General features: G+C 38.6%; 2 protein-coding genes across 3 annotated transcripts; both read left to right on the top strand.

Annotated features, from left to right (window-relative positions):
* The first annotated feature begins 1,997 nt into the window (after window positions 1-1,997).
* Window positions 1,998-5,301, top strand: LOC115798777 (stonustoxin subunit beta-like). Its single transcript, XM_030755734.1, has 5 exons — window positions 1,998-2,146; window positions 3,732-3,764; window positions 3,856-3,918; window positions 4,001-4,143; window positions 4,398-5,301. Exons 1-5 carry the CDS (start codon window positions 2,098-2,100, stop codon window positions 4,824-4,826), a joined length of 717 nt encoding a protein of 238 aa, XP_030611594.1. The 5' UTR covers window positions 1,998-2,097; the 3' UTR covers window positions 4,827-5,301.
* Window positions 5,302-11,796: 6,495 nt separating this feature from the next.
* plekha4 (pleckstrin homology domain containing A4) lies at window positions 11,797-23,612 on the top strand. Of its 2 annotated transcripts, none has more exons than XM_030755114.1 (24): window positions 11,797-12,042; window positions 14,080-14,149; window positions 14,270-14,368; window positions 14,491-14,563; window positions 14,642-14,742; window positions 14,868-14,986; window positions 15,079-15,291; window positions 15,416-15,722; window positions 15,956-16,015; window positions 16,188-16,337; window positions 17,091-17,144; window positions 17,260-17,340; window positions 17,707-17,859; window positions 17,967-18,065; window positions 18,251-18,359; window positions 18,508-18,569; window positions 18,986-19,087; window positions 19,205-19,295; window positions 19,513-19,568; window positions 20,037-20,177; window positions 20,262-20,669; window positions 20,887-21,008; window positions 21,103-21,212; window positions 21,887-23,612. In XM_030755114.1, exons 1-24 carry the CDS (start codon window positions 12,002-12,004, stop codon window positions 23,080-23,082), a joined length of 4,017 nt encoding a protein of 1,338 aa, XP_030610974.1. In that variant the 5' UTR covers window positions 11,797-12,001; the 3' UTR covers window positions 23,083-23,612. The 2 variants fall into 2 exon arrangements, with proteins under 2 accessions (XP_030610974.1, XP_030610975.1); XM_030755115.1 differs by having other exon boundaries at window positions 21,108-21,212; window positions 21,887-22,021.
* Window positions 23,613-23,843: the final 231 nt, after the last annotated feature.

Genomic DNA, 23,843 nt, shown 5'->3' on the forward strand with positions numbered 1-23,843 from the left:
ATATTTGTATTGTCCCCATGAAAATATAGTGCAAGCACAATCACCAGTTCTTGTTGAATGCTCCAGCTTCAAAGCTGAAGAACAGGAAAACATTTTGTTTTATCTGTGTACGCAATTCAGTCATTCATATACAAAAAAACAAAACAAAAAAACAGTTAGGAATATGGGAACAGGATCCAGGTTTTTTTTGTACTTTTACTTTCTTCATTATGAAGCAATCCCCAAGGTGAACGAAAGCGGCTGCATGTAGCAGCCATACTGGGGCACTGATTAGTATCTTTGTCAGTGTTTGCCTTTGCCGAGGTTTCCTGAACGTCGTCATCTGTCAGTGTACTGCTACCGTGAGCCAAACAACTTCTTAATATAACAACATGAAAGGTGGTGTTAAAGGTTTCAGGGGGCCCTGGGGGCTCCCTGAGATAAATTATGTCCTCACTAATGTGCGTGCCACAGAGCCGTCCAAACCATCAGTGCCTGCACCTGACCACTTGACCCTTATTTATCTGATTTGTTCTGAATTTGTTGTAAGATTATCCTATCACAGCTTTGTAATCAAACACACAACTTGGAAAATGATATGTTCAGAAATGTGGTCACACTGTACAGAACAGATTTGACTTTTTAGAAATAGATAAAGGGATAAACCTGGCTTATTGGGTTTCATTTAGTGTGGAACTTACCAGTATTGTGCACTTTGAAAAATAGATCTTCAAATTAAAGATATTGTCCATTTTTATTAATTTTATATAGTACTTATATTCTCATTTTATGTACTTTGTGTCCATTAATCACGGGCTCGATATATTTGTGTCCTTTCCTACTAAGCAAAACAAATAAAACACAATTCAGTCTTTATGTAAGATATTCTAGATTGCAAAACATTCTGAAAGAATAATGTATGAACACTTTCTCAGTTTCAAATGATCAATGCATTTGATTTATTATCATCACGTGAGAGGAGACCTAGAGAATCCCAGACGCATGCAAACCCATTGAGCTCTCAGGAACACTTCTGTGCCTGGCATGCACAGCATGTACTATTTAATGTCAGCACTGCAATCAGTGCTTCAGTGAGTCATCTGCTTGGACATGCAAGAACACAAGAATGATGAGACAGCCTTGACATGAGGTTTGGCAGGTTGCCGGAAACAGTAAACACCTCAGACGCGCTCTGCTATCCAGCCTGCGGTGGACAGCAGAGAGCTGATCACAAGAAAGGTTTACAATCAGCGGCATGCTTTTTTTTTTTTAACCCAGCCTGTTCACATTTAGAAATTTATTCTGGTGAATAGTTTATGTGGAAGTGATGTAGGGCATGAGCACAGCTGAGCCTGGTATGATGAACCAAGGAATCTCCACTCAAGCAACTCTGAGTCAGTATTTGGGTCACACCAGGACACATTAAATGTATTTTCCAGGACAAAAACTTAATGAACTCAATTTTGCATGTATGCACATGAGTACAGTGCTATAGATGATATATAGCTTTTAACTGATTTTTCTTCAAAAAAAAAAAAATTACACGTAAACTTCTAAAGGTTGCACTTGAAGTTATATTAATATTTTTAGATGTTTACTTAGTGTGTGTGTGTGTGTGTGTGTGTGTGTGTGTGTGTGTGTGTGTGTGTGTGTGTGTGTGTGTGTGTGTGTGTGTGTGTGTGTGTGTGTGTGTGTGTTTGCATAGCCTAGCCACCCCATCCAGCCACCATCAGTACATCAGTGCTGTCACTGGGCAATGTGGAGAGATCATTGGAGGTGATGTGCAGAGAAAAGGGTGGGGTTTACTTCGTAACAGAGACACTGAAGAATTCTTCTGTCCTTTAAAAGGAAAAAAACATACATACACAGCTCTGATTACAAACATCCTGCCTCCCCTTCTTTTCTATTGGTAACTTTTATCTCTTATGTCACCACCAACCGTGATTCCTTCATCTCTGTCCTGCACCAAAGGTATATAAGCGCTGCATTAAGCTGCCACATAGTCCAGCCATCGGAGACTCTTCATCTTGGGAAAGATCAGCAACACCAGGTCGAGACAGACACACAGAAAGCCTCTTTAGTCCAACTGCAAGCTGCAAGTCCAACTGCAAATATAAGATGCCTACTACAAAAAGAATCATTTCTGACACCCGGAAGCCAGAAAAAGGTGATATTTATTTTCCTAATTCTATGCAATTTAGAAGCAGTGGCTTTAAAAAAAATTGTAATTTTTAAAAAATGTTCCTTTAATTTTATATAATTTTTTAACAACTCAGACAACATCAGGAACTTTTTCTATTCAAATCAAGCCTTTAAATTATACTGCAGCATATACTGGTGTGTCTAACACAGCTGATATGCATTAAATGTGCTGACTGATGTGAACCACACTGCATCTTCAGCAGTGAGACTTTTTTCATCCTCACAGTGGATCCTGAGTAAATCGTTTTTTTATTAAAATGTATAATGATTTACAGCAATTTCATGCTTGTCATTGAGGGGTAATAATAATGGTATTATTCCCTGGGAACAAGGGTTTGCAAGTGCTGAACATCTGCATTTATTTATTATATTGTATGTATATTATAATACCAGTTTTGAAAATGGTATTATTTTAGCCTCTACTGAACAGTATTAAAAATGCAAAAAAAAGAAAAAGAAATACAGTGCATGAACAGTTACACAACATGCTGAAAAAAATTTTTTTTAATAGACTTAGTTTATTGTTAGTTAAAAAAAATAGGAAGTAGTTTTTCATGGGTAAGGCGATGAAATATTTCTTCGTCTTCCTGCATTACAATTTGTGATATCCAAACATGGCCTAATGTTCATTTAAGTCAACAGATATATAAATATCCGACCATTTAGACATGGCAGACGTACTCTGTATCATAAAAGTACATAAAAAATACTCCATATCATGTTTGAGTATTATTTGTAACAAGAACATTTGCACAAAATAGCTCAATGTGTGTAGCACAGTTTTTTAGATGAATATTTTGATATTTGTGTGAATTAAAGTGATATATATAGAGATGATATATGCTGATATAAATACATCACATTACTTGGGTTTTTCAAGGTTGACAGCTTAATGCTGCGAGGATTAAGTGTCTCCTGTCTTTACCAAAAAAACTGTAGACTGCATGCTTATGCATGATAGCAAAGTATTAGTTGCAATACTGGCTTTAGTGCTAAGCCTATTATGCAACAATTAATCAGTTAGTACTTAAAAGGGAAGCCATTTTGCTAAAGACAGCTGTCTGCATTATTAATTTTAGGGATCCCTAAGTTGCACGTGTTGCAATTCATTATCTTCACATTAACTCTGACTTTAATACAGCTAGGTGTGATTTGACACTTGGACGGCTTTCCTAGAATCTCCCAGCAATAAGCTAGAATAGGATCCAGATCCCTCAACTTATCTGATTTGTGCAGGCAGATCATTTCACTCTTCACATTTGATAATCTGCTCTGAGCTTCACGCTGCGCTGTAGTGTGACTGAAGCCACCCCCAAACAGCATCTGAGGTGTCTGGGTAATTCCAACTGCCTGGCATGAATCATCCACTGACTCCAGAAAGCATGCAGTCTCTGATGTGATGATCCGACAAAGGCAGATGGTTTTCTAAGTATACACAGTTTTGCTGCGGTTCACTTCATCACCATTTCAGACACACCTGTCACCTACTCCTGCATGTATATTTATACCAGTTAAGAATGTTGATGTTGATATAGATTTTTTTTTTTCAGGAAAAAAGGTCAAAGCTGTAAAAGCACCCACAGGTAAGACTGGCACCTTACCAAAGGTTCACTTATGACTCTTCTAACCTATTCAGTATCTCCTGATATATTTGACTGTTATTTTACACCACAGAGAGGACCCCAGCCTATGAGCCAAATATTCCTGAACCCAAATGCAGAGCTGATCTTGTCAAATGTAAGAACATCTGTTTTATGCCTTTTTTTATAATTTGGTTCAAACATGTTTGTTACTGGCGTTTTTTTTTTTCCTTTCCCAGATTGGATTAATTTATCCCTGGATGACAAAACAGCCAATAAAATGCTGTGGATTACAGAAGGTGGAGCTAAAGTGGCCCGTATGACTGATAATATCACTTGTCCTGTCTTGGACAGACCAGAGCGATATGAGTATGCTCCACAGGTACAGTAATGAGGATGTATTAAGCCTGAAATGGCATTTAGTATAAATGTATTTTCTTCTCATTTACATTGTTTACAATGGTGCAAAATTAGATGTGCTTGTAACAGTATGTACCCAAGGTTTATTTAAGACCTGAACCTACTGGTGTTGTGTTTCCAAAAGGAGAAAGAGAAGCTGCTTGAAATTCTCTTCAGTTATGCAATAGATTAGCTTGGTGTGTTATTATTACTGACATTCTCACCTGTGTGCCAAAGGTTCTTTGCAAAGAAGGTGTCCTGGGAAGCCGAGGCTACTGGGAGGTGGAATATTCAGGATGGGTTGTGATTGGAGTCGCATACGAAGGAGCAGGAAGGAGGAACATGGATGGGCCCTGTGGCCTGGGAGAAAATGAGGAGTCCTGGGGTCTTGGCTGGAGTGGTTCCAGCTATTATGCCTGGCACAAAGGCCACAGTACAGAGATTGTGGAGATTCCCAAGAGCTCCACGATAGGCGTATATCTTGACCAGCCTGCTGGTGTCCTTAATTTTTATGCTGTGGAAGAAGTGATTGAGGGAGAGGAATGCAACGGAAAAAAGGAGGTTAAACTTTTGAAGCAGTTTAAAAGCTCCTTTAAGGAGAAAATGATGCCAGCTTTCTGGGTGGGAACACACTCTAACTGCATTATCAAAAAGAAGGAGGAATAAAGTGTCAGCATATAGACAGCATATAATCATATCTAAAACTGAGTGGAGCTGAACTCTGGCTGGGAGAGGAGTGAAGTAGTTGTCATCCTACTGCAATAAAACAACCAATAAGGCTGTTTTAAACACAAAATAACTTCACACAATAGGGCCGTCCACATCATCAGAACTTATATTTAATGAAAACAGTACCACAAATATAATCCTTATCTACCATATCTCTGAGGCAATCATGCAGCAAATTTTTGTACAATTCAATAAAGGGAACAAAGCGCAATCAGTAAATATTGAATACTGTCCACTCTGTCGGACTTTTCTGAAACCACAGGACCACTCAAGGTTTATACTAATATATATGTATATGTACTTGTATTCCTCCATTGTTATTGTTTGCTAAGAATATATAACTAGTTTGGCATGAGTCTATGTACTGTAAAATGTTAAATATGCAAAAATGTAAATGAAAAATAAAGTTCAGAGAAAGACACATTTTCCTTGTTTGCTAATGTGAAAGTTGACTAATATTATGGAGACAAGGAAAATATGCAAAAAAGAAAAAAGTTGTCTAAGACATATACACATTTATCAAAATCTATGCTGCACATGCATGTTGACAGGTTGTCTTCACCTCCTACTGTTTTCCAAACTAAAACATCAGCTTTACAGGAACTAAAAGTGGCACTCATTTAACAATTATCCTGCCCACAGGGCGCCCACAGACCCCAGTGGTATATCTGTTGTATGTATTGCTTTTTTTTTTTTTTTTTTAATTATTACTTGTTTAAAAAAAATCATTATACTGTAAATATTTAATATTGGGGTCCAAATGATCAGGATTAGTGTCATCACACAAAACAAAAGCATTTATTTTATTTTACCTAAAATTATCGAAAGCTAAATAACACCTCAAGATGATCAATGCTTGAGATAAGAATATTTTCAAATCAGATATTAATTATGTAACAAACAGTGTTTCAGAAGAAATAAGTCAACATGTTTCTATGCCAGCTTTTTATAGTAGTGTATTCTTTGGGTCCTTGGGATGCGGTGGTAGAATAAGGTTAACAAGTGCTAAGAAAAGACCCAGTAAACAACTACATTCAAGACATACTGGTATTTCACACACTTTAACTGTTGTCATTGCTTCTGCATACTGTACATACAGTGATAGTTATGTCCGAGTGAGACAACAGAGGGCATACAGACAGTAGAAACCCCACTCTTCAAAAGACCTCAAAACTGGGTCAAAATTAAGTAATCAGAAATAAAATCAATACTTTCTATACTTTATACATTTGCTAATGTGTAGGGTGTTGCTTTCATCCTTTAATGACAAAAATACAAATACAATAAATCTTAATCATAAACAAAAACTGCACATCTGGCTTAAAGTGGTTAAATGGCAACTAAATTTATCTTGATTTAATTTATTTAGGCTATTTCAGCATGGTCCCTGTAACGAATACAAGTTACAATTTACAACCAGTACAGTTAAACCGATACGACAGGTACAAACATCCATCATGGACCAAAGAAAATGAAACTGGAGACCATGATCCAAAAGTAGTCACACCCACGGTGTCACCTCACTACGTGTTTTGAATGTGTATGTGTGATCATATGCTAGGTATGAGAGTTAGTGGAAACTCTGTGCTGGTATCATGAGCAAAGTGATATATGCTGTACAGCAAGTGACACATATAGCATGACATAAGGAAGATGCAGGGTGGTGAAGGGAGGGTTGCCCAGCAATGCCTGCTGCTGTGTGAACATGCGTTGTGAACAAAACAGACAGAAAATAAAACTTCAAGTTAGGCTTTAAAATTTTGGAATGTATTTGAATTTCATTTATAGTGTACTTGGAATAACTTTTGAAATATATTTTTTCATTAGTAGCATTATATGGTAAGAGCCAACTTTCTTAAACATTCTCCTTTCAAACACTTTTTCAACTTTTTTTGTGTACAGCATTTAGTAGTGGACAGTAACCGGTTCTAAATTCCATTTGTTTCAATGTGCTCCCACAGTATTATTCCTTCATGGGCCAACACCACCCCAGCAATCGCACCCAGCACTCATTTACATGTAGTGAAGCATTATTGGTCCCAAAAGATTTGTTGCCATGTAACTAATAGCCCACGTTCACACTATCTGCAGTCTGACATGGACTTCATGGACTGGTAGGATCATCAGTTACAAGTTGTTCTTTCTCTCCATATCTGTCCATGTGTGTATGTATTCATGTCATATTTTATTTCATGTAATATTGGATCTAAACAGGTTCTGCTGAAATGGGTAATACCTTAAAAAAATTCCTCATGGATAGTTATACTCCACACTGTCATAATACTCTACAGTGTAGAGTATGTAATACGGGAAACTGTCTGGTTGCAATTAGTATTTGTGCTTTTACATAAGCGTTTGTAACTGTTTTTCAAAAAGTATTTTTGCTCTTTCTCCTCTGAATATTAATTCAAATTATAGACCTTTGTATGAATCTTCCTGACAAAGAAATGCCACATATTTCTGCATTGTTTCTAAACACTGCTAAAAAAGGGGAATTAAATTAAGGGGATACTCAATCATCGCAGTGTAACACAGTGTAACTTTAGGGAATTAAGCCATCTAGTTAGAAAGCATAAACCACTATGAATCCATTTCAACTACTTTTGTGAAAATGAAAGGGCAACGGTTGCACTGGGGAGGCAACAACAAGACAATCTCCAAGGATAAGGGTAAGGAGAGCGCAACGGCCTGTTGGCCTGTTGCGCTCTCCTTCTGAATGATTTTGCTCTGCTTTTGTTTTTTTGCTAGTGCTCCTCACTGCTGGTACCATGAGCTGGAACTCATAGCTTGTTCAGGTTGCACAGCTAGTCCAGCTCCTCCAGGAATATTATAGTATTATAGCTAGTATTTTCAGTTCACTTATTACTTTGTTCTTCATGTATTTCCTTAGTATGTAGAATCTTTAGTTCTTAGTTCTAGCTTCTATTTTTATTAGAATTTATTTGATCCCTCAGTATGTCCCTCTCTCCGTCCCATGCTAAGGTCACTCATGTTCAGTGTTTCTGTTTATTTCCTATTTTACTTTGTATCCAATGCATTGTCTCTAGTTTTAATTCCTTTACCTTAATTGTGTTCAGCTGTGTTTAGTTTCCTTCCTGTTTCCACTTCCCTCACTACCTCATGTATTTATAGCCACAGCTTACCTGTGTTCTTTGTTGTGTCATACTGTGTTCCTGTCTTGTTAGCGCCAAGTGTGATCTGCTGTGGAAAAAATAAATTGAGCTCCGAAGCCAAACTCAATTTCTGAGATTTATTGAAAGAAACCTTTGCAAAGGGATCAATACAGCACGAACAGTCTTCACACAAACGCTGAAAAGGAAAAATAACACCTCATTTATACTCGCGTGTGCATACAATCTTGTTCTGTTAGTTGTGGGGACATTCAGTTCACACCATCATGTAGGCACCAGCATGATAATGACCTGCGTCATGACCTTGGACATGGCCTACATTTTAGCTGTTTTTCTCATCTTTGCTCACTCAGTCTTTGTACAAGAAAATTACAATTACAATTACATGCCCACAGAGGTACACAGAGGTTATATGAGTAGAAATGTTCAGATGGATTTGAGAACCACCAGAGTGGGTAATGTCAAGGAAAATGGCGGTTTTGGAATCTTGAAACTGTCAAACTGTAGGCATTATGTCTGTGTCTATTTTTTATGGGTCAATGATGACAGAGTTCAAGAGGGACCTTGACACTGTGAAGAGAATCTTTATGTGTTCCCACATTTGCTCGCAGAGACAGCCACCTGCCGGTCTTTGAAGGGTCACAGGAGAATCTCAAAATTGTGAAATAGTAAAAAAAAGTATATTGGCTGATCATATATGGCACATAAAAGGAACAGAAGTCATGCAGAGGTCAGAGGGTGCCTTGGCACAGACATGAGATCTGAAATAGGGCAGTACAGAATTTCTGGGGGGAGTTGGAGGGTCATGATAGTATAACGGCAACTGAGCTGCCATTTCAGTGAATGTGGGAAACACACACAAGGTTCCTGTCACTGTTTTGAATGCAAAGACTAGTTTTGTGTTTGAATTGTTAATTAATGATGAATTAGTATTGATAATTATAGATGGTTTTGTGGTAGTTATAAGGACAGTGTTGTTATGGTTATACATAGTTATATAGTAAATCCTGGCAGTTTAGTATGTTCTTGCTTTCAATAAAACATATTGAAATCATTATGACTGTTAGGTTTTCATTTCTTAGATAAAACAGGGCATTTTATGATACTGTGTGATAGTAGAAGTATTCTTTCTCTAAAACCAAGTATTGTACAACCTAAAAAAACTGCACCGTCCTTGCTTTCTGAAACATTAATAAAGGATTATTATCCATTTAATAATGTGCAATAGGCTATACATACATTCTAAATAGCTTTGTAGTTGAAAACCCGATAGATAAACTTATTATGAGGGAATTCTTAGCCCAAATCAAAATGAACCCAGTTCATGGTGTGAAGGCATAAAATATGAATAGTATGTAAGGGTTAGTTGTTCGGGGGAAGATCAGATTCGATAGTACCATTAACTATTAATATAAAGCTTTTTAATGCATTCTTTTACATACTTATACACTCCCTAATAACTGGTGTCAGTTGTTACAAACCCTCACCAGAAGCAGAATGCTATTTACAAAATTATTAAACAGCCTCACCTGCTGGATTGCTCCTGCCAGTGCACAACAAACCGTTCTACACATATCAAACCATATGCACAAAAATGTATTTTTCTTACTCTATATGTTGCATATGGAACATAATAAAAAAATTTAAGTGTTAGTGCATGATTTTGTTTTCTAGTTAATGAATCATGAATGTTGCTTAAGTGAAATATCACATGTTACATAGTGCAGACTATGAATTTTGACTGTTTTAACTATTAGATCACATCAGAATAACTGCAATGAACAACAAATTACTATCCTGAACAAACTGTTTCCTGAGTAGGAAATTATTCAAAGCTAATTTAAGCCTTATTGTAACTAGTCTGATAATGAGTCTGTGAGATTTACATAAAACAGGACAGGATTACTCTGGAGTGCCAACTGTTTAATATCAAATAAATAATTAGTTATTGTGAGCTGAATCAGTCAACAGGCATTACACAAACACAGTAACAAATACCAATAACAAACCTGTCCTTTAATTTTTAGCGTAACATACATCATATGCTATGTGCCGCTAATTTGAGCTTCCAAAATTGTGTCCACGATACAAATGAACCACTTTGCACATGAGCCTTTAAATCTACTGCTCTTGCTTCTAATATGTGGGGTTGTCTAGTGTGACACAGGAGCAGCCATGCAGTTGCTGCTTAACAGATAAACTGCTGTTTTCACACAGTACTTATTTACAGTAACTATACAAGTACACCTGTGATCAGACAGCTTGCTGTGGTTTAACAAGCTGACTACTGCAGTTGAATGATACTGTATGATGATGGCATGATTTACGTTTGACCTTTGACTATACCTTTCAGGTTAAGGTGGACAGACATTTTTCTCTGTGGCTAAAAGAAACTACATTTCCCATAATCCTATGAGAGGGCCCCACAGGTTGTTCAGTGTGTAACAGAAGACTATTAGTAGCCATGCAGCTGTCTGTCACTGTGGCTGACTGCTTGGTATGCTGAAAGGGAGTGGTCAATAATTGCTGGTGGCAGACTGATTTATCCCTTGTGAGAACGGGAAATCCTGAGCATCCCGGGTCATGACCTTCCTGGATAAAACCAAATGGCCTGAACGTGAGTTGCTAATTATAAGACAGCATGATTATTATTGAGTGTTGAGAAATAGCTTGAGCATTTGTGTCCAGGTTGCAGGATTCTGACCAACAATAATTCCAACTCAGAAAAGAGAGTTTCTCAGCAGACTGCACTCTTAGATTAACATACTGCCAACCAAGCTTCAGGCTGCTCCCTTTTAGACTTGACTTTTCTCTTGTCTCCCTTGTTCTTATCATACAGTACCACTTAAAATGCTTTTGATATCTTACTCTTGTGCTACAATAATACCAGAGACCTGACCTGAGGCATGTGTACACTGTGCTGAGTATCAACACTTTCCCTTTGAGTGCCTTTCTTTCTGTTAAGCCTTTTAAAAAATCTATATATAATAGTCATATCTTTAATTACTTTCAGTCCCTTCACCTTAAAGCATTGTACATCCTTCTTCTTACAGCTGTATTAATTGAGCACAATTATTTTTTTTCTGTATTATATGGAAATTGAGAACACTGGAAGCACTTCATGTTCTATCTTAAACATTTGAAGAGCTCTACAAGAAGCTGACTCAGTGTGGCAGAAAAATTATATAAGATCTGACCATCTGGGAAAATGTTTTTTGCCCAATTGTGGGAGCCATTCAAGTCTAGACAGACTAATTACAAAATAATGGGATATGTTATATTTTACACTGCTAGAGGTTTTATGTCTGTGCTTTGCAAGATTTCTTTTTATTATTATTATTGTTTTTAAACTTTAATGGATATAAAGTGCTTTAATAATCTGTCAAACTGGTTTCCTACTCGCAGAAGGTTTGGAAAGTAAATCAAAATAAATCTCACTGCACCCCTCATACTCAATGCTTTGGCCTTTATGGGGGGGATTCAAGACTGGCATCTAAAATCTCTGATTGTCATAAAGCTACACTGAGAATTTAAATAATGCAAAGGGCAAAGCAGAAGCATGAGAGCATGAGAGAACAGCTGTTTTTTCTTTCTTTCTTTCTTTTTTTGGGTGAATTCTTCAGTCACAAACCCACACTCAGCAAAAGACAGAGAGGCTGTCAAGGGCAGGGCAGGAGGGAGGGACAGTAAAGAAGAAGAGGGGGAGGAAGAAAGAAGGGGCTCACAGAGAGTGCACTGTTAGTGGACAGAAAAACAGACTGAGTGCTGTCAGCCAGCGTAGGTAGAGCACCGAGCAGGCACTGCTGCTACAAGTCAGACCAGAGTGAAACAGTCAACAACAGAGAGGGAGATTCACACGTACGCAGAGAGCAGCGGAGTGTAACACAAGAGCGTTGTGACTGTTTGGGCAACAGGAGCTCACGGTAGCCAGGAAGAAGGCTGCCAAGCCTGAAGAGATGCTGTGAGGAAGCGTGCCAAGTGATGGAGTTTGAAGCAGCCAGCAGGCAGGCGCGATTAGTCAGGTATATACAGCAATATGTCACCTTTGTTAATATTTATGTCTCATGTAATTCTGGGTAGTTGAACTGTCAAACACCACAGTTTCAGAAAAATACTTTCTAAATCATTGATCTTTATTTAATCTTTGGTAGTCATTTTATCTCTTTTAATGTAACAAACTGAAAGCAAAAGTTGTCAAAGATTAAAAATATTGTGAAGCAATTTTGTATCTGATATGTATTATCTGTGGCTGAAACAATTAGGGGGACGTTTTTTAAAGCTACGCTAAACTCTGATGGTTGTAGTCTTCTAAGGTTCAACTTTATTTTATCACCTTGAAATGAGCAGCAAACAACAATCCCACGTCCTCATGTTAAGGCGGCCAAGTTGGCGGTCGAGACAGTGTCCTACGTCACTACTTCGCTTATCAAGGTCAAATGTATTTGGATAGCTTTTGTTGACTTTAAAAAGTATGAGAATGTGGGAGATATGCAAATGTTTTTGTTGATAGAGAGAGGGAGAGGATTATTTTCCAGGGCAATATATTCAACATGGTCTGTGTCCAACTTCACATGATGCTTCAGAGTCCTTAGGCATCACAAAGCCCACTCTGTGTCGCACACAGACCCACCGTTTGTCCTCCCCACCATCCCTCTTTAGCATTTTAAGTCTTCTCCTCTCTGAGCTAGTGACCCTCAGTGATTAAAAAGGGAGATTTTCTAAATATTTCACAACACCCACATAACCCCCCAGTGGCTGTGAAGTTGTTAGTCTCTAACAAAGACTTGACTGAGTTCTCTCATTTACCCCATGCCTCACTCGTAGGGTACTGTGGTTGATACTGACAGAGATTGCGGATGCCGAACCATATCAAACATCTGGTTCATCCACAAGTGTTTGTGGCGGCTCAGCGTGAGATGTTCCTCGTGATTTCTTAAAATCTTTTTTTATCTTCAAGTTCATCGGTATGGCTGTTACACAAGGGTCAGAAATAGGTCATTAAAATAGAGAGAAAGAAATTTAAATAAGAATTTTGTCATGGTACTTAAAAGAATAAATGAGTATATGCATCAATAGTAAAAATAAATAAATAAATGAATAAATAACAGCAATAAGAAAGTAGTTTAATATAAATTACTGGAATACATAAGGGATTTTTGATATAGTGATATAGGACTTGAGTCCTTAAGATGGACATGAAACACTCTGACCTGCAAATAAATACAGATTGTTCAAAACTGTCATATATCAACATAAAAACACTTGATTAATTTGTAAAGTAAATTTAATTTATTTTATTACTAGCAACAACAACAAAAGAACATTATTATTATTATTATTATTATTATTATTATTATTATTATTATTATTATTATTATTATTGTTGTTATTGTTATTATTATACATACAGGAAATACATTTACTTTCCCACCACCACGATCTTTTATTTTGGTTTTCTATTCTCAGCAATCCACACTGCGGTCATGCAGTTTGGACCAGATAGTGTCTCATACCAGCCCGTCCCTGCTGCCAGATTGGTTTTCACACAGTCCCAGCCCCTCCCTGCTACCACAGCGACGCAGCTGTCACCTGTCAGTTTGCATGGTGGGGATGCGCACCGGCCTGTTATGGCTCAGAATAGAATTGTAGGAGAGTTTTGCTGGAAGTATGGTGGGAACCGCACCAAGTCCTTGAGAGAATGAACAGTTGACCAGAGAAAAATCTCAACTATATAGGAATGTGGCATATGTGTTGTCGGAGCTTACAGAGCTGCTGTTTATTGGAGTGACTGACTGCTTCTCCACAGGGAGACACTGGTTCAGATTGTATTGGTAAGGGATTACATCTTGGCCACACCAGCTTCAAGCAGCTCATTGCAGAGCTATGTTATAGGGAATTGTTGCTCAGCACCGGCTGTGATTCATATGTTTAGATTGCCTTGGTATTCAGGAGGTTGTGCACTTTATGTGGTTTTGTTACTATGCCTCACTATTTTCCCCTGACTCTCATTCTCATTTTTTTGTACTGTGGTCTGAACAGATTTATTTGTTACCCTACAGAATGGATGACCACGACAGAGTAAGCCAAGCATCCAGCGTGGCCACAATTTCCTATTTTCCTGTCATAAAGGTTTGTTTTCAAGTTACAAGGCTCTTGTCATTGTACACATGGATGATTTAGTGTGACACTAATAATGCATAAGTACATGTGTGCATACAAATGTATTTATTTTTCCTGGTTTGGTAACAGGAAAGTGATGGAAAGGTGCAGACATTTGGGAAAAGGTGTCAGTCTGCCAAGAGAGACCCCAACTGCTCTGTGGTCATCAGAGGATGGCTCTACAAAAAAGTACTTCTGCAACCTTTGGTTTCATGGTCTACTTAAAAAAACAACAATTTTACTTTTGCATGCAGAAGATTATATGACTGAGTTAGCTAAAGAGCATACCCTAATAGATCTTCCTTCTGCAGGATAGCTCTGGTTTGAAGCTTTGGAAAAGAAGATGGTTTGTCCTTTCTAACTACTGTCTCTTTTACTATAAAGGTAGGAAATCAACAGATGAAACTCTTTAGTGTTTAACGCATCCCTTCTTATGTTCACGTTGCATCCTTCCTCTCTTAGACAGCAGAGAAGAATCTGTTCTGGGCAGCATCCCACTGCCAAGCTACAAAATCCTGTTCTGCACACCAAGGGAATGCAAGAACAGAAAGTTCACCTTTAAGGTATCATCAACAAGCCGTTGTTCAATTATGCACATGCACTGTTACATAATATATTTAAATCAATATAGATTAGCACAAAATGATTTAAATGAATAACCATTTGTGTCCAATGTCTGTCAAACTAGGTAGTGCATCAGGGAATGCGATCTTACTTCTTCAGCGCCGACACTCAGGAGGACATGTTGGGTTGGGTTCGAGCCCTCAGTCAGTCTGCTGCAATGGAACCAGACAGCTCTATGAACAGGTATTCAAAACAGACACAATCTTTTATACGCAGTTGTTTTTCAGCATTTCATCTAATGAGCTTTTTTTCTGTTCCATTTCTGATGCTTTCAGGCGTTGCTCAAGTTATCAGGACTTTACGCAGATAGGTGGCAGCAGTGAATCCGTGGACCTCCCTAAATCCCCCTCGGATGATGAGGGTCTATCCCAGAAACACAGGCACGTCAGCAGGACTCTGAGTGAACCGAGTAAGCTCAGTGGTGGAAGGATGGGGAGGTCACACTCAGAGCACAGGGAGAGGCGGAGCATACATCAAAGAAACAGCAGGTTGTCAAGTTATCTGTGTGTGTGTGAATGGCCTATCCAAGTGGTTTATTTAAAGGCTGAAAAAATATCTGAAAAAAATGCCCTAGTTTAGCATTCTGTTGTGTTTTTTCTGCTATATTCACAGCCCTTCAAACAGAACACCAAGCCCTGATTTAAGCAGAAGAAGAGCTTGTGGTCCAAACAAGGAGGAGAGTTGTCTTCCAGGTCAAAACACACCACCACAGACAGATATTATGGGAACAGGTTCTTTGACCTCCAGAGGTCAGCTGGGATCAAGACCACACACACCAGTGGGAAGGGTTGACATTCGACCTTATGATGACCTGGTCATGTTGCCACAGACCCTTTACTACGCACCTGCCTCACCGAAGCTGGAGTTCAAATCCACTCCCAGTACTCCAGGATCAGAAAGGTGGCAAAGTCTAAACAAGGTCAGAACTTAAAAAAAAAAAAAAATACAAAGTCTAATGCCTAAAGTCATCTCATCTTTATTCTACTCTATTACAGTGGGATTGGCAAGAAAGTAACCAAGTTGTATAATTTTTTTTTCTGGCTCATGCAGTGGATTTAAAAGCATCATCTTGAGTGGAATATCCCCCTTTAAAGGACAGTTTTGTGTTGGCAACTCATGTTAGTCACACCTTGTCTTATTCTGTCTTTACAGCCTGCTCCTGTATATGGTTCTGTTCATCATGCACCAGGTGGGCGAAGGCCTTTGGGAAAGGTAAGTACTGAAAAAAAATCTAGCTGTTATTAGTAATGTCTAATATTACTGAGTAAAATCTTTCTAAACAGATTACTGAAGTCACTAATAGCACAGTTTTTACTCGTTCTATACAATAGACAGCATTTGATATTATGTTTTCTTTTCATATACATGCTGTCTCTTCCTTCAGAGTTACTCTACAGGGGCACATGCAGACTTGCTGCCCCCTTTACCCCCCTCATCGAGAGCCTCACATTCTCCACACCCACCACAACACCACCACCATCATCATCACCATCACCGCAGCCATTTATCTGTTTGTGTGCTACCGCCAGCTATGGTACAGCCCAGCCTGCTGAACTGTGCTGTGTTCTTACAGCATTTTGTGTGGTACAATATGGTCAATGGCGCTGTGGTGTCCTGTTTCCTACCCCTTTCTTTTAAAAAAAAGAGAAAAAAAAAAACATGCTTTAACAATGCAGGCTTTTCATAAATTTATTACTACAATTGTTCTACGAGCTGTTGTGTGTATGTCACTGACTTGTTATATGTCTGTCATTGTCTTTTATTGTCACTAAATCTGTTTTTTGTTACTAATAAACCATGTGTTTGTTATTATTATTGTGTTTAGTTATTTTATCATGTTTAAAATGAATGTATTTAAACTGTTTTGTCTGCCAAAATTATGCTATATGTACTATAATGACTATTACATGAAGTTGTTGTTTGATCAATTATATAAAATTACATGCATTTTAAACAATTTGAATATTTGTGCCTTTCAGATTCATCATCATGCTAATAGTAGACGGTTGTATTGTGCTAAGGCTTGTGCAGTGTTCTGTCAAAACAGCTCTGTTTTAACATTCAGGCACTAACATTTAATCATTAACCTTCACATAATACTGTTAATACAATTTAACATAAGCAAGATTTTTTAAAATATAAATGTAATGGAAATCTTAAAAATACATGGTTAGATGTCTAACTATACACTGAAGGTCTGTGAATAGGAAGGAGAAATGTTTTAAAATCATTGTTTAAAAAAAAAAAAAATACTGGTACACAAAAGAATGACTTTGATGGTTTTCAGGCCCCAAAACCTGACCCGAGAGAAATGCTCCGGCCTCTTGAAAGCGATGCAGATGTGAGTTTTCATAATTTAAGGATGTGGTTCTTAACAGTCACCAAAGCACAGTGAACTGAAATAACTTCCTTTTCTTTTTTCTTTAACATCATGAGTTTGATTTTTCCCTCCTCAGGCCGTGCTAACGAGGTTGTGTGGATGTGACAAACTGCTGCAGTCTCTGTCTGTCGAACTGGCCCAGCTACAAATGGATAAGGTTGGAAATTCTAACAATGCGAGTACGACAAATTTAAGTCTATTTATACAACACATGGCCTGTGCATATGATCTAAAACCTAATCCACTGATGGTTTGCAAACTATGTTTATTCAGTCCCACCCAATTCCATCTTGTACCAAAGTATTTATCTTTGTCAATTTCTTATATTTAAATACAACTAAATAGTTGCACTCAACTAATGAAAGAATATAATTAATACATTTGTATATTTAAGCCATGAAAAGCACAACTGTGTCTGTGTTACTACTTCAGTCAGATTATATGTATATGAGTAATTTGTGCACAAATAATGAAAATTCCACAAGGTTCAGTTTGTTTTTTCTTGCATCTGCATGTGCGTCAGGACAGTGTCCAGTGTGCTTTGGAAGTTTCCAGACTGCAGCTGGAAGAATGGAAGATCCATGGACCCCAGGCCCATGAGGAAGCACTGACCCAGAAGGCTTTGTTACAAGAAGAGCTGGTGACAATCCGGGCCAGAATGTGTGACGTATCACTGGTGTGTAAAAAGCCCTCAGATTTGATTACAAGACTATTTCTGCATTAATGCAGAAACATTCACTGTGGGTCATTGATCTAATCCTCAAATATTTTCTTTATATTCAGGAAATGGAGCGAGTATGGTGTCAGTATGAGAGGATGGAGAGCGAACTGTCTGTTGTCCGTTCACAGCTTCAGCACATCTGTAACTTTGGAATGCCACAAGTAAATTTAAATTACAAGCCAAATACCTTTTTCCTATTAAGAGTGGAGATGCCACAGGCCCACACAGATGCTTTTTTAAAGTGTGCATGACATGTTGAAAAGCATCCCTCATTCATGAGTGGAGCTGAAGATTTCAAACTGTTTCATATCTCAGTATGCATAATGTTCATGTTCTGTCTAATCAGGAGCAATCTCAGGCTCAGAGAGAGCTGTGGATGATGGAGGACATACTCGACGGACTAAAAGCCAATCGGAATCACTTCCGCTACCTGCTGGGGCTGCAGAGACATCACAGTAAGCATCATCTAGACATCCTACTGTAACGTTCAGACTCTTACTGTACATTTCCATTTTCAGCTCAACTTGATACTGCACATGGAACCTGACAATAACCTGACAATGAGCACAGTCAACACTGTGACCTTTTCTGTCTCTCCCTCAGTGTTTCAGTCTACAGCTCCACATCCTGGATCCCCTGGCTCTCCCACAGAGTGTCTTCCAGTGGTATGACTCTTGTTTATTGTTCATTTATAAAGCGACCCCTGACATTTGTGCTCTGCTTATGAACAAGTAGGGAATTGTTGTCCATTCAGGTTTCTGTCATCTGCATACTTGCTATGTTTTGGTATTACAGCATTTAGTTTTAGTTAATGACGCTTATCGTATTCATCATATCAGACTAAATATTAGGCAGCAAAAATGCAGGATTTTGTGTGTCTGTGTATGTGTGTGTGTGTGTGTGTGTGTGTGTGTGTGTGTGTGTGTGTGTGTGTGTGTGTGTGTGTGTGTGTGTGTGTGTGTGTGTGTTTTAACAGCAGAATGTGCACAAAGCATAATTCATTTCTATGAGTCTGGCACAGATAAACTGGGTCTTCCATAATGGCTCCACAGTTTTCATCACATTCCTATGATCCCTGCAGGACATGGAAGAGGAGCCACCAGTCCGCCCACCGTTACCCCAGGAGTTACAAGAAAGCCAGAGCGGGAACACGGGCCACGGGTGGATAGAGTCTCCATATGAGGTGGGAAATTTTTAAATAATCAAGAAAGACATTCAAGTTTGATACTAAATGCTTAAAAAAAAAAAATCAATGAAATTTAAAAATAATGTCTTTGATATTTCTATGCTTATGTTTCAGGCAGTCTACAGCCACACTGTTGACCCTGTACACAGAAGAGGAAACAGCCAGCCTGACCTCCTTAATGTGAAAGCACAAAGAGATGCATCCGGTTGGCACAAATATGCTCAATACAGAAACAGAGCGATATTAATATACTGTGGTGTATATTAATCTTTTCTGTCATATCTATTATTAATAGCTCTAGTAGGTGTTTTATGCAAAATGCTAAATTATCCCACAGTGGGTTTCCAACCTTATATTTCTTTCTACCCATTCTCTCTGTCACATCCTGCTACCTCCTTTCTCTATTCTCATTTCATATTTAGAATCTCAGTCTGGTTCAAAGTGGATCCCACCAGACACGACCAACCAATCAACCAAGGTTTGATTCTTCATAATTCCCTGCGTGTTGGCATGCAGTGTGATCCAAAATACTCCAAATATAGAAGCAGTCAAAGCTGATTTTTCCTCATTGCAATCACAGCCAAATTCCAATTCTTTGATTTGCTCATCTTCCTTGCAATTAGGGCATGTTGCAGTACCAGTTCTAGACAAGAGGGGGAGGCAGAGGCTCATGTCTCAATGCAGTAGATCAGCTCAAAAACAGCCACCCAACCCCCCTTTCTCACCTGCACAAATATAAACATAAATAGTATATATAGACAGGCATAGCATGCAAGTAGTCATCATAATTTCATACACACAGACTCTTCTGCACAAACCGATGCAAACATGAAACTATTTTAATCATTTTTAGAATGACTGTCATGGTCTCTGGCTTTATGCATGCAAGTCAGAGCTGCAGTGTTCATAAACGACTCATATTTAAAATAGACCCTTTTTTTTCTAGAAAATGAAGATGAAGATGAGTGAAGAAGAGCAGATTGAGAGAATGAAGCGAAATCAGGAGCGGCTGACTAATAGGAAGAAACCTCCAGTTCCTACTCCAGGTGTCCAGACCCAGCATCAGAGTTCAGAGACAAGAGCAGAGGTTTGCTAAGTAATTCATTAATAAATTACTACACTATATTGTATACCAGTGTACATTTACTTATCTCTCCTGGTATTGTCTCAGGCTCCATTTCCTTTAAGGGTGACACGAGTTGTTACAGCTGTACTACCATCCTCGCTTGTGGCCAGGCGTGTTTCTGTTGAGGATCCCCCCGCTGAGCTTGATACTCCACTGCCTGAGCAGATCCCAACTGAGAAGCAGCAGAGACTGGCTGAGCAGGGTAAAAAACTGTTAAGCAAACCACCCATGAGGCCCTTGTTGGAAACTCCTGATCAAAAACAGTCTTCAGTAGAGATGGACCAGGATCAGCCCATTAAAAAGACACACAAAGATCAGCATCAAGGGGCATCTAGGACCTCCACAAAGGAGTTACATTCAGAAGTGAGCAGAACTGAGGGTTCAGAGACCTCAAGCAATCAAATTCAAGATGAGGCAGGTTTAGGAAACGGAAGTGCAAGCTCGAATATCAGGGTAAGTAAAGACAACAAGCAACAACAAACTTTTATATAACTCAGCTTACAGAAATGTAAATAATTATTTGATATAAGAGAGTAATTATACATAAAATGCACATATAACTATAAATTTATCAGTACTGCATAGAAAATTATAAACGCCACAGATGTACTTATTCTATTAGTTAAAGTTATTGTAATAGGTGCATTTTAACATAAATCTACCTGAACAGGCAGTGGAGCAGTCTTCTGCCCGTTTGACCTTTAACATGGACCGTGACCTCTGTCTGACCCCTGAACAGCGAGATGCCAAGCTCCGGCGAGTGGAGCGAATAAGAGAGAGAGTCATAAGAAGGTGGGATTTTTTTTTGTTTCCTTTTTTACACATTTGTAAGCATGCTTTATATAAATGAAAATCTCAGCACATTGGCTCGTTGTCTGTCTATCAGCGCAGTCAGAGAGAGTGCCACTACACACAGTCAACTCTCTACTATGGAAAAGGAGAAGGAGGTTCACCAGGTGCCCCCTGATGCAGCTACAAAACAAAGATTGAAAGCAGGTAATTTAGCAAAACAATATAGAGTCATATAAATTTACTAATGTTAGGTTATAGTTGAATTAATAATTGTTACTTAGGGCACTAGCCATTATTAACTATTAAAAATCACAGAGTGTATGTAAAAGACTGACCTAGACTATGAGTCTGAAAGGTAACTGGAAACACCATGAGCTTGTATTCTTTCTAATGGCCAGCAGGAGGCGACTCCTGTGGCTACAAAGATAGCAGATTGCATTGAACTCTATGACAAAATGGTCCTATTGTTCAATTAATTTATGACTTGAATCCATTTTTCCTAATGAGTGTTTGCTTTTGATAGCTAGTTTTACAGCAACATGATGTTGATTTTGTAAATTATTGTCACATTTAGAGCAAAATAAATGGTAAAACAGGAAACACTTTAGGCCTTGGTTGTCTGGTGATCGGTTGTCAATCACCCCTTACTTCCAAAATTAGTTGGATCCACCCGTCACTTGGAAGACTAGTTTCAAAAAGTCAAGATGGTCACAACCAAAATACTGAACTTGAGACTTTTTACAGTAGGCCACTAAACAGTGGGTGACATCATGGTGGCTACATCCAGCTTTTATCCTGTTATGCTTGCTGTAGTAGTAGAAGTACTAACTGCTAACAGTACTTCTACACCAAACTGACTAATTCTACTGTGTTTCCAGGCCATGAGTGCTATGCTGTCTATGGAAGCTGTGTGGATAAAGTAAGAAGTTCTGCAGAGCTTCAGCTTTCAAGTGCAATATCTCAGGATGAAGAGGAAGAACACCAGCAATGTAATAATCAGGCCAAGTTAGAGAAAAGAACACAACACAGCAGGAGACCAGGGGTTGCCAAAAATAAGATCAAACGTCCAGCTTCACCGTATCATATCTCATGCATGACTATTTATCAGAAAGATGGAGGGAAAGGATTCGTAGGTCTCAAAAATGATGAGCTGAAAAAGGTTGAAGAGAATTATGATGATGATAATGAAAGTGATTCCAATTCCTCTGATCTGAGAGCCAAGTGGTTCCTCTCCACAAACCAGTGGAAAGGATTCATACCTTTGCAAATCCCTGGCACAGAAACACTGTGTAATGAGGAGACAGCAGACAACCAAGCAGCTTCCTCTGACGACATTACTGATTCAAATGAAATGTCATCAACAGTGAGTGAGAGCTTAGAGAAGATGAAAGAGAACCATTCACTCTTCTATAAGATTGCATGTGACATCAGTATTTCAGATTCAGACATAACAAAGAATGATGGGAATTCATGTGCCCAAACATCATCTGGACAAGAAGAGAAAGAACCACTGTTGATCACTGAGTCTGTGTCAGCTGAAGCTACCAGTAATATTGGGACATCATCTGACCAAGAGAACAAGGACTCCAGTCAGCCTGTGTCATCAGACAATAATGAAAATAGTCTAACGGCTGATTGCAAACCCCCAGATTCAAGAGTGGAACTTCAGAGCCAAGCAGCCAATCCAGCAAAAGCTGCTTCTGTTTCTGAAGAGATCGCTCCAAATGAATGCGATGACAACTCAAGGTCAGAAAGCCAGCTGAAAGTTAAAGAAACTACTGACAGTGTTTGTGTTCAGGACACTGATTCGAATCAGACGCTGGATGGAAGTGCAAGTCAGACAAGAGAGGAATGCAGTGGAACAGAAGAGTCGGAGGACGGGAATGATGGCAAAGTGAGATCGGAAAAACTGAAAAAATGTGCTAGTTTAAGTGAGGAGAAAAATGAGACTGTCAAAGAACAAGGCTACAAAAACTCCGCTGCTCTGTCCAGCTCAGTGTATGAAGCCGGACGTGTGATTCGGAGTGCTTCTTTTGGAAAGGCAAGAGTAACCGTATTAAGGACAAGTTTGTAGAAGAAAGAACAGAGACGGATTAAGGAGCTTAAGTGAACAAACTCGGGAAGGACAAGAACACAGTTAAGTGAGTGACTGTAATGAAAAATGCCGGAGGAATTCAACCGACTGAAGGAGTCTGGACCTAATTTTAAGTTAGAAATTACATAATGGGAACATATAATATAAAAAATGTCTATATTTGGTCAATTTAAAAATTTCCATTATCCACTGATGAACATTTATGCAAGTACAATGGAAAGTCTTAATATTTCACCATAATAGAAAATATGTACTGTATGGAAATAAAGGATTGTTCTTGCAGTTAATGGAAAAAAACCAAATACCTTCTCTATAGCTGCTGTTGATACATGCTCTGTATTTGAGGCTAACATGTTCATTCCTCTCAAAATATGCATTCAACATAGCGCAGGCTTCATAGATGACGGCTGCTCGTGATTGGTAACCCTTTTATTGTCCCTGCAACAAAATGTGTTTATTTTTTGCATCTCAGATATCCTGATTAATAAAAATGCTGTGTGCAACACCGAGACACAGACTCTAGCTTTATATGTGCCAGACTCATATTTATGTTTTGCTCTCATTGCAGCCCCTTTTCCCACCCACTGAAGGTCCCCGTGGTGCTTAGGTGCTTTTCTCTGAGGAGACCTGATGCAGAATTACACTGAGCTCCTGAAAAAGCCTTTGTCACTTTAAATCCTTGCCATGTCTCAGTCGATGACATCATTGTCTGAGAACACATTACATCACCCCTTCCCAGG

Source organism: Archocentrus centrarchus, chromosome 19 (assembly GCF_007364275.1).
Source record: "Archocentrus centrarchus isolate MPI-CPG fArcCen1 chromosome 19, fArcCen1, whole genome shotgun sequence".
Classification (NCBI taxonomy): Eukaryota; Metazoa; Chordata; class Actinopteri; order Cichliformes; family Cichlidae; genus Archocentrus; species Archocentrus centrarchus.

Bases quoted from the DNA above. Each gene is read 5' to 3' on its own strand.
- LOC115798777 (XM_030755734.1), top strand. From the start codon at position 2,098: ATGCCTACTACAAAAAGAATCATTTCTGACACCCGGAAGCCAGAAAAA. The intron at 2,147-3,731 runs GTGATATTTATT...TTTTTTTTTCAG, and splicing joins CACCCGGAAGCCAGAAAAAG to GAAAAAAGGTCAAAGCTGTA. The intron at 4,144-4,397 runs GTACAGTAATGA...TGTGTGCCAAAG, and splicing joins GATATGAGTATGCTCCACAG to GTTCTTTGCAAAGAAGGTGT.
- plekha4 (XM_030755114.1), top strand. From the start codon at position 12,002: ATGGAGTTTGAAGCAGCCAGCAGGCAGGCGCGATTAGTCAG. The intron at 14,743-14,867 runs GTATCATCAACA...CTGTCAAACTAG, and splicing joins ACAGAAAGTTCACCTTTAAG to GTAGTGCATCAGGGAATGCG. The intron at 16,338-17,090 runs GTACAGCCCAGC...GATGGTTTTCAG, and splicing joins GTGTGCTACCGCCAGCTATG to GCCCCAAAACCTGACCCGAG.